The 10,000-nt window shown below is 38.5% G+C and overlaps 2 protein-coding genes across 2 annotated transcripts in view; one reads left to right on the top strand and one right to left on the bottom strand.

The window, feature by feature from the left end:
- The window catches only part of LOC138044808 (caspase-3-like), a 3,324-nt gene extending 403 nt beyond the window's left edge, over positions 1-2,921 (bottom strand). Inside the window, exons 1-3 of the mRNA XM_068891225.1 lie at positions 2,780-2,921; positions 1,392-1,760; positions 1-909 (exon numbers count right to left, since the gene is read on the bottom strand). The exon at positions 1-909 is cut by the window's left edge and continues 403 nt beyond it. Coding sequence (XP_068747326.1) covers positions 320-909; positions 1,392-1,760; positions 2,780-2,831 — 1,011 coding nt within the window. The 5' untranslated portion in view covers positions 2,832-2,921 and the 3' untranslated portion in view covers positions 1-319. The remainder of the gene's footprint in view (positions 910-1,391; positions 1,761-2,779) is intronic.
- A 2,417-nt stretch (positions 2,922-5,338) lies between these two features.
- LOC138047151 (GAS2-like protein 3) overlaps positions 5,339-10,000 on the top strand; it is a 14,755-nt gene continuing 10,093 nt past the window's right edge. The window contains exons 1-4 of the mRNA XM_068893880.1: positions 5,339-6,266; positions 8,547-8,654; positions 8,972-9,062; positions 9,276-9,451. Of these exons, the coding sequence (XP_068749981.1) occupies positions 5,694-6,266; positions 8,547-8,654; positions 8,972-9,062; positions 9,276-9,451 (948 nt within the window). The 5' untranslated portion in view covers positions 5,339-5,693. The remainder of the gene's footprint in view (positions 6,267-8,546; positions 8,655-8,971; positions 9,063-9,275; positions 9,452-10,000) is intronic.

Here is a 10,000-nt window from a genome sequence, read left to right as displayed (position 1 = left end):
CTAGTTGTTCTCGTCAGTTGGGGGGCATTGTGAGAGTAAATTTTAGGTTTGTTTCTCTGCACTTCTTCTTTTGTTGTCCACCTATATAGTAATTCCTGTTATGTACCATCTATTGTTTTAAAAACGTTTATGTTAACTTAATATTCACTCTCAGGATGCAGTAACTAATGGTGGTTCCGTCAAAACATGATTTCAAAACTGAAAAAGTGTCGTCTTTTTCTTAAGTTTTTGATTTGTTAATAAAATGGCTGATGTCTTTCAAAACGTTGAAAGGAACACTTCTCAAATGTTCAACTTGTTAACTAGATTATTTCATTGTTCACCATGCCTGCTGCTGTTGATTCTTGCCTAGAAAATTGACAAAGTAAACCTTTTTTGTGAGCATGGAAAGTTGACATGAAATCTGTTTGCACCCATCAGGTTCTGAGTACTGCTTGCTCAAGGAATTGTTAACTCTAGTTAACATTGTCATGAGATCCTCTTTGTGGGAATATTGTTGTAAGACTTGCATCAAACAGGATATAAACCATGAGCCAAGGATCTTTCCATAACGTTCTGCATCTTTGATATTTACTGTAAAGCGTCTGTGGGATAAATAGCCCTTTGTGGTTGAGTACGCAATCAAGATATCTGCATCTGATGGCAATTTCACAGGCATTTCACCTTCTTCGCCTGCATCTGCACAAACATGACTGCCTTGTCCTTGATGGACCAAGTATCCCACATCATCAACTTCACCTCTGCAGGCCTGAAGGAAGAACAGCTTTGGTTTTGTTGACAACTGGGGGCATTGGTCACCTTGGAATTTGGCTGTTATTTTCTCAACAGCCACTGTTTGACAGTCTACTCCCAGGATACCCCTCTCGTTTCCATGGCTCATTATTATGCAAATAAAACTGTCGTGATCAACTGCAAAGAAAGGTTAATGATAACAACTGTTAATACCAATGATGATGATGATAGTAATAATAATAATAATAATAATAATAATAATAATAATAATAATAATAGTAGTAGTAATGATAATAGTAATTATTATTTTGATGATGATACAGCATTACATCAGCTTGTGACCAAGGATGATGATGATGATGATGATGATGATGACACAATCACCAATGTGATGTAATTGAAGGGAAGATAATATTTATGCAATTTTTTTTTAATACATATATTGCTCTTAACTACAAAACTGTTGGAATGGGTGACTTTAAAGTTCCCTTAGCTCCGGGATCGGAGCAAACATTATCACCACCACCATTATCATAACAACCATTATCACCACAACTTCCCACCCCTTTCCCCATTGATGGCCAGTGATTTAGGGATGAAGGTCTGTAATCGAGAGAGAACTTGGTGATAGGCTACAGAACACTCCAAAATGGACTCACCTAACTCTCCTATTTGACGAGTTTTCTCCATTAATTCCAGCATCTCCTCTCCAGACAAGTCAGAACGCTCAACAACGTTTTCGAACCCAGCTTCTTTGACAAACGCTCTTATGTTGTCTCGGTCGTGATTCGCACCATTTCTCGGTCGTGAATCTTTGCTAGATAGGAAATTGACATTGTTGATGACTAACACGTATGGATTACTAATGCCATTGTAAGCCTCATCTATCGGCCTTTGACGAAGTCGAGGGGCGTACGAAATATTTTTGCTTCGCGGGAAATTCAAATTGCGGACAGGAGAGATTAATGAGTGAATTTCCAGATCGTCTTCTTGGTCTAAATATCCGGAATAACGTGCTGGTGAAGAATCTAAAAACAGAGATAAAAATAGACGTAGAGTTAAGAAATTTCCTCTTCAAGTTCTCCATCTGCTCCTTTTTCCTCGGAGAAGCCAATGAGTCACCAAACGTTTCACCATTTTGCATTCCCCTTTCTATAAAACAATGTAATTTAGATCGATTACGTATAATCTCTCTCTATTTGGGTCACGTTCGCTGAGTGGTAAACGTCCATTCAAATTGAATTGTGCATTTGCAATCACTTCCTCCCAGCTCTGAGCAAGTACATGAACGAAATCTATCCAAAAGCTGCTGAGCTTTTTACGTATCAGGGCCGAGTTGTTCAAAACAGATTAACGCTAATCCCAGATTAAAAATTAGCCAAGGAGTTTATTGCTCTACCCCAAAATGCTGTTCAACGTTGATGATATTCGGCACAACTTTACATCAAGAGAAGTAAATCTTGAAAAACAAAAATAAGCAAGAGAAACTTTCACCAAAAAGATGAAAACATGAAACAAGAGTTTTACGATAATCCTGGCTTTCGAACAACCGGGCCCAGATCACGCGCATATTCTAAGCACGCCTGTTTGGTCAAAGACCTACGGAGGCCCTCGTCCATCGTAACGGAAGGTAAAATCGATCTACGATCTCTTCCACGAAAGCTTCAAAGGTTTTACCGGAAGCCTCGCTTTAATGACAGACGTTCACCCGCTCTCGAACAAGTCAGTCACGGTTCCGCTGACAGCAGGGGCCAACGCCTGACGTGACTCTTCGATTTCGCGGCAAAATGCAAAGGAGCGTCGCGTGACGACACAGGACGAGAAATGCTATGGGACACCCTTTGACACTGCCGTGACATATGAACGCCTAATTATCTGTCAAAATTGCATCCGAGGCAAAGATCTTAGGCATAATGAACTCTATGAATAGGGTTGTCTACATTTACACACAACACGTTGTAAATGATGCGGCAGGTGCCTTCAGTTTAGAGGCTGTTAGTTGCTCAGCTCGATAACGGCCTCAAACTTGGCCAGAAAAAACACTTACCATTAAATAATGCAGAGAACTGTCTGTTCCATTGTGGGCACCTGATCTCCATAGCGGTGTGCGGTCTTTCAGAACCAGAGGGCAAGTGCGATATTGCACTGCTTTGATACGAAACCTGTACGATGGAGGTGAACAGACTCACAGCAAATGAAATCTTTTTGTTGAATATGAATATATATAGAGAACCAATGTGAGTGCAATCTTCTTTAGTTTCAGTTTCCATCAATGACATTTTACGCAACTACTCTTCAAATTTCACTTCCTTACAAGGATGATACATCTTCCTCTTAGCTTTCTGCTTTATGCCATACATGGCAAAAGAACGGATGAAAGGAATCAGTTTCTAAAAAAAGTGTGGTGAAGTATCGGTCAAGAGCAGCCAACCAGAACATTAAGCCAAGAGCCTTTGAGAGACATTTTGAGGCTCATTGTAATGTAAAAACACTGTCTAAAAGAGATATTTTTATCACCTAGAGGAATTTGAGCTGTTCGGATATCTTAGCTGAATTGAAGGGTCCGAGAATTTTAGGCAATGACTGAGTAAACTATTTGCTCATCCGAAACTGATAGGTGACTTGTTTAAGTGCCAAAAATTGCAAAAATATCCCTTCCGAAAACGTAAGGAATTACTTTCCCCTGTTTTAGTAAAGAAATCCATAGCTGTTTGGCAACGTAGAACCAATTGAAAATTCTTAGAACAGTTTGAGTCTCCTGAACACCTATTTAACCGAAGATTATCGTTGGGTGCCCCTGATTGGTGGGGAAGTGAACTGACAAAGAAATGGGTTTATCAACTGAGCTGACATGGTTCCGAATTTAAAGAAATTTGAAAGAAAAATTTCTTTACCATATCCGGCAAGCCAGTTGACAAACACATTGGAGAATATGCTTTATCTTTACCTAAAGTTAACACTACCAAATATGGACTCAAGTCATGGATATATTTTGCAGCCAATAAATGAAATGAACTCTCAAATGACATTAGAATAAAAGCGAACACCGAAGAAAAAGTAAACAGAATTAGATCGTTAAATTTCGGGGATTAGTAGATTTGTGACGTTACTTTTAATAGTATGTATCCCGGGGGGGGGGGGGGGGGGGAGGAAACGATATATCCCTGGGTGAGGAGGTGCAGCGCGGCCCCTCATATCCTGACCCTGTTTAAGACAGAATTCCCATTTTTGTTACCCCGTTTAAGACTGTTTAATGTGCCTGGTATCAATGCCAAAGTCAACGGAAGTCAATATTACTTAACAAGAGCTTGTAAAAATTTTATTGATAAATCGATATCCTGATTAAGACAAAAAATGATAAATTCGATACCCTGTTTAAAACAAAAATCCCGAAAAACCCTGGCTGGCCGCACGTCCCCATTAAGCCCTTATAAGGTAGTACCCCTCCCCCCCCGGGTATGTATGTAAGTATTGGAAGTTTTTACGTGACGTCATCGTCGCCATGTTAGTGGACGCAAAGTTAGTAGAGATCTCTCATTAGCTGCCTTAGGGCATACATTTCTCTATTGTTATTGGTGTCTCCAAAGGTTTGTTGAAAATGTCCTATTCCGTGGCATTACGCTATTTTGGAAATTATTGATCGGACACCTCTTTTGTTTCGAGCAGTTGTATACAATCTATCTATTCTTTTCCCAAACATTTGCAGTTTTTTTTCCGCACCACTTTTCGTAAAAAAGCAAGAAAATATGTCGGCAGCTGTCCGGATTTCGTGAAAAAATGTCCACCATGCCATTTTTGCAGTTTTGAGCATTTCAAAAGGTACCAAATTAAAATCTATTCAACTCCCCTCTCGAGTATCGGTCTTGCAGATAAGCAATTTTCGCAGGTTTCTTAATTAAAAACGCCCACAGAATATATTTAATAGATAATTGACCACATGACTGCGAAAAAGTGTTTCTATTTCTTTTAGGCTCTGGGGTAATGATGATGCAAAAGTCGCATCAGACATCAACCCTGCGATAAGTGCTAATTATTTCAATTTGATAGCGAAGGAGTACGGCAATTGCGTTGATAATTCCCCATTCAATCAAGATTAATGGAGCTCTCGGAGATTTTTTTTTTGCACTCTGTTTCATCCATTAATGGAATCACGTAATGGACTAATTATATCTCTTTCTTGAAGGAAACCCAATACAACAGGGCTTGACCTTGGTGTGTCATGTTAAAACTTCACTAAACGTCACGTTGCCTCACAGATCTTTGTTACACCAAAATAATGATATATTTACTTAAACCAAGAGGAACGATAAACAAATGCATGTTAAGGAACAAAGACAGAACCCCGGCCTCGAAGTATTTAAATAACGGATGAGGGCCGCTTGAGATCGCTGTCTAAAACCGTGCTTTTTTCACGACCAAATATGACACAGTTTACCAGTCAACTTGAACGTTAAGCAGACCCTTAAAGGTTTCAAGTTCGAAATGCAAAAATATGTCGACCCTGGCGTTTTCACAAAGTTGCCAGAGGTTACGTACGAAAATTTTATTGTTTGCTTTGATATGATCCAATAAGAGAGATTTAAAGTGACTAGTATGTCATATTAACAATTGATGTTTTGTACACCCGAAGCGTGCGATCATAAGTATGGAAAACAACTATCTTTAGAATTGTAAACAAAGCAGTCACGAACGGCTGCAATAAAAATGCAGGTTTATGAATGTTTTATCGATACCACGTTTAACGTCGTGCGCGCGTCTCAAGGTTTTGCAAGGGTGTACTGATGTCGTTTCCATGAACACAGCCGAAGCGTCGAAGCGGCAAAAATCAGCTAAGGGACATGCAGTTAGTGCGTTATCAGTGACCCGGCGAATAGTGTACAAAACCATCAGAAGCAAACCAATCGACATTTACGTTTGCGAGTGATATTCTGATTATTAACAAATACAAAAGTGGTGGAAAGATGGCGGATCGCAGCAAAGATAGATCAGGTACTTCCGACAGATGTATGGCGGCTATGAAAGAAGATCTGGCCGCATGGATGTCGAGTATCTTGAGTTTGGTGATCACGGTAGAGACGCTGTTGGAAGATTTAGAGACAGGAGTTGTTTTGTGCAGACTAGCTAACACGATTCAGCGCACAGGCGAGGAATTTCTCGGCAAAAACCCATCCATACCTCGAAATATGTTTCCACCTTGCGGCGTTACCTATAAGGAAAGGACTGCTTTTCGTGGCTCGTTTATTGCAAGGGATAACGTCGCAAACTTTATCCGATGGTGTCGCGAACTTGGAGTATCAGACGTTATTATGTTTGAGACTGAAGATCTCGTTCTTCACAAGAACGAGAAATCTGTTATTCTGACATTAATGGATGTGGCGCGAATAAGTGTAAAATTTGGCTTAGAACCATCAGATCTGGTGAGAATGGAGAATGAAATCGACCAAGAGATTGAACAGCAACCCGCAGACGAAATTATGGAGGAACCCATGATTCGGTTAAAAAAGGAACACAAATCACACAGCCTAGATGATCTTGTGAGTATATGCGATATAAGAGGTCGTTTCAGCTAGAAAATAAAATGTCAATAGATTATAGAGTTTTTATTGAATGATTCAAGTGAACAAGTACAGACCGAAAAAGAAAAAAGAATCGCTCAGCATGGAATATAATACTTATGACACCAGTCCAGCACTATCTATGAAATATGTACTAGAACACCATTATTTAAATTAGTCTTGTCTGACAGTTTCAATTTTATCATATAGAGTTTTCATCAGAAGTCCATTGTGCTTGATTTCCCTGCCTGTTTGCATGACAAAAAGGAGTAACTTTTCTTGTTGTCCGCAAAGATTTTAGATTTGCGATTGTTGAAAATTTTATTGACAGTCGATCGGAACAGAAACATTTTACCGGTCGAACCACAGTCCTGGCTACAACCAGAAACAGAATGTTATCCTCAAAATTCAGTTTTAATCTCTGGTTCTCTTTTTGAGAAAGCAAACACCTCACATGTTTAATATGAAGATCGTTGATGTGAAAAATAAGGTATGAGAAAAAAAGGTAATAAAGCAAATCGATCTAAATCCTTTTAAAGCGAGGGGTTTAAGAAATGCAAATCTATCGTTTCAAGTAGACAAAAGCGATCCTGCTTTACATATAAATTCGTCATGATTGATTTCATGGAAATTAAATTATATTGTGGATAGATAATATGAAGATCGATGACTCAATTTTGCACAAACCAAATTCTTTTTAGCTTTAATTGCACACCGAAATCAAAAGTGTGCCCTCTATATTTTTGTTGTAAGCTAAAATTAAAACTAAGCAGGTCTTTATTTATACAGTGGCACGTGTTTTTTTCCGTCGGAGAGTAAATTATTGTTACATGGTGAGGCCGTGCATTTTTCCCTGCATTTTTATCCTTTTTTTCAAACACACAGCTTTTCCCCGAGATGTTTTATTAAAAGTTATTCAAACAATTTAAGAGCAGAAAAAAATGTCTGTTTCTCATATTGGTGAATTTAAAATGCTCGACGGAAAAAAAATTCAGTGAGGTAACGACCAATATTCACCGATGTAAGTGATCTTTGGAACTCACCTGGTAGGTGAGATAAAATGCATGAAATGGCTTTGCTTTGAAAAATTTGATCTCTTGAAGGTCTTGTAGAGCAATGTTAGTTAATTTTTGGCACAAACCACTAGAAATTTATAGTAATAGCAGTTTTACGGTATTTTTTTCGGCAGGCCGAAAATATCCCAAGTAAAATTGAAACAACCGAAAACGATAAGTGGCACAGCTAAATCGTTCAAAATTTGAAAAGAATCATCTATGTTGTCGAAAACAGATTTCCATAGAAGCACTGTAATTCCCCAAGTGTCATTTGCTTATCCCTCCAGAAGGAGATTACTGATTATTGCAGTGTTTATGCAAAGTGACCGTGTCAGCATAGCCACGTGCACCAAAATCCTGACAACTGACATGCGGATCCTTTCCTTAACATTTTATGTTATTATTTGCTACCTAGCTCAGTTTTCAAGTTCTATATTTAAGATTCTTCGGCAGAATTTTAATTTAAGCTCCGTTTGAATATGAAAACAACGTTTTTTTATTGATCACGAAAGAAAGCATTTTGAAAACCAAACAAACAAAAAAAACAGCAACACACATACACGAATCAAAGTAAAATGTGAGTTTATATTTTTGATGCCTTGTGTTCATCTTGTCTTGCTCTTAGACAAAATTATAGATACTTAATTAGTTTTCTTTTGTGCTGAGGATAAATATTTTTCCCCAGGATATGCGTTTGCTTAATTACCGATGACATTTCGTAGTATTTTAATCTCACTGAAATGCTATTGGCACATTTCTAAACATCTTCGATGTTATGAAACTCGACGATGCATCCGTCAGCAATTGTATTAAAGTTGTTTATGTAATCCCTTTATCCTTTTTTGGTTTCTAAATCTTGTTTTAACATAAGATTACGTTACTCATTCCACTTACTCTCAACATTTTCAGACGTCGAGTAATAGTAGCCTTCATTTTTGAAAACTAATGATTTGTTTCGTTTGAAAACAAAGTTTTAAATGTTTGCAAAAACTATACCGAGCCAACCTTGTTGTCTCAGATTACGCACGAGTTTATTCTCCTCAATCACCGGTATTTTACGCATTTGCCGAGAACTTCGATGCACGCATGCCTTGTAACTTTCAAAAAGCAATTTTCAAAGAACATCTAGTGTAGTGTCTACTACTATTGTTGTAGGAGGCCACTTTGATCGGGACTAACAGATTTACACTGAATTGACATGCAGGTTTATCAAGTACTGGAGCAGTGCACATGCCCAGTGCGGTTTCCAGTGTTGCGCGTTGCAGAAGGAAAGTACCGAATGGGAGAAAGCAAAAATCTGATATTTGTCAGGGTAAGGAAGTTGCAATGCATACTCTTGTTTTTATTGGTCATAATTGTCACGGTGTATGAGAGTCAATAAAATACAGTAAAAGGAATTAACTCTCGATATTTTCTCAAGCGTGGCAGAAATCTTGAAGACAATGATACCAAGAAAATGGTTGACCGAGATGAGAATTCATACTTTGAAGATATAGTGAATCTGATTAGGATGTGGATTAAATAACTTTCTTTACGAGGCATACAACTGCATCTTAGGTCATTTAAGGCTATCTTAAGTTAAATAAATTCAGAAGCCAGGCTAGTATGCTTATGATTCTTTTCTTTCAGGTAATGCGAAAACACGTTATGGTAAGAGTCGGTGGAGGCTGGGACACTCTGGAAAGGTACTTCGACAAACACGATCCATGCAAAATGTCAGGTGAGGTCGAATGCCAGGAAATTTTATGGAAGAATCTGCTCAATTTTAAATATTCGAACCCCATAAGTAGCATAACCCCGTAAGTAGTATGAAGTCATAGGAAATAGAAAAGAGCAGCGTAGCCCCTCATTGATTTTGCTGTCGATTGCATCTGTTACAATGTTTTTTTCCCACTCAAACAACAGATCACAATGTTTTTTTCCCACTCAACAGACAAGCAAAGAAGAAACTCTGTCAAGTCACCGAGGTCGCGCAGTGGGAGCGATGCGATTGGTCGATCTCCGAGCTCCTTGAGTATTTCAAGTACTGATAGTCATGACTCGGGAGGCCTGCCTGTATCACACGGGCGCACAGCATCCTGGTCTTCATCCCAAAATCACGCTTTTCAGGTTTGTATAAACATATCTTATTCTAATATGTTGAATACAGATCTTCCCAAACAGCAAGTTTAGAGAACACAGCACAGAGTGTTTGTGTAAAATAGTGATTTTCCTCCCCAATGCGTCACTCGGTTAAAATTTTGAAAGTTACCACCTAATATTTTATTATTATATTTTAGGTTTCTGGACGATATTTTCGTTATTTGGACTGAAGGTTCAGATAAACTGAAAGTATTTGTCGATTATCTCAATAACCTTCATCCCACCATTAAATTCACTTGTTCGCATTCCCTCACAAATATTTCATTCCTTGATGTGATGGTCTCACTCAAGGATGGTCTCATAGAAACCGATCTTTACACTAAACCCACTGACAAACACCAATATTTACTCATCTCCTCATGCCACCCCACCCACACTAAACGTTCCATTCCATATAGCCTTGCACTTCGCCTTCGACGCATATGCTCCGACAATGACACTTACAAACAACGCTGTAAGGAACTTATGGACTATCTCGTCAACCGAGGTTACGAACTTAATTTCCTTAAAACCCAG

Source organism: Montipora capricornis, chromosome 4 (genome assembly GCF_036669925.1).
Source record: "Montipora capricornis isolate CH-2021 chromosome 4, ASM3666992v2, whole genome shotgun sequence".
Taxonomy (NCBI): Eukaryota; Metazoa; Cnidaria; class Anthozoa; order Scleractinia; family Acroporidae; genus Montipora; species Montipora capricornis.
Note: the sequence above shows the minus strand (reverse complement) of the source record. Positions and strands in the feature narration are given on the sequence as shown.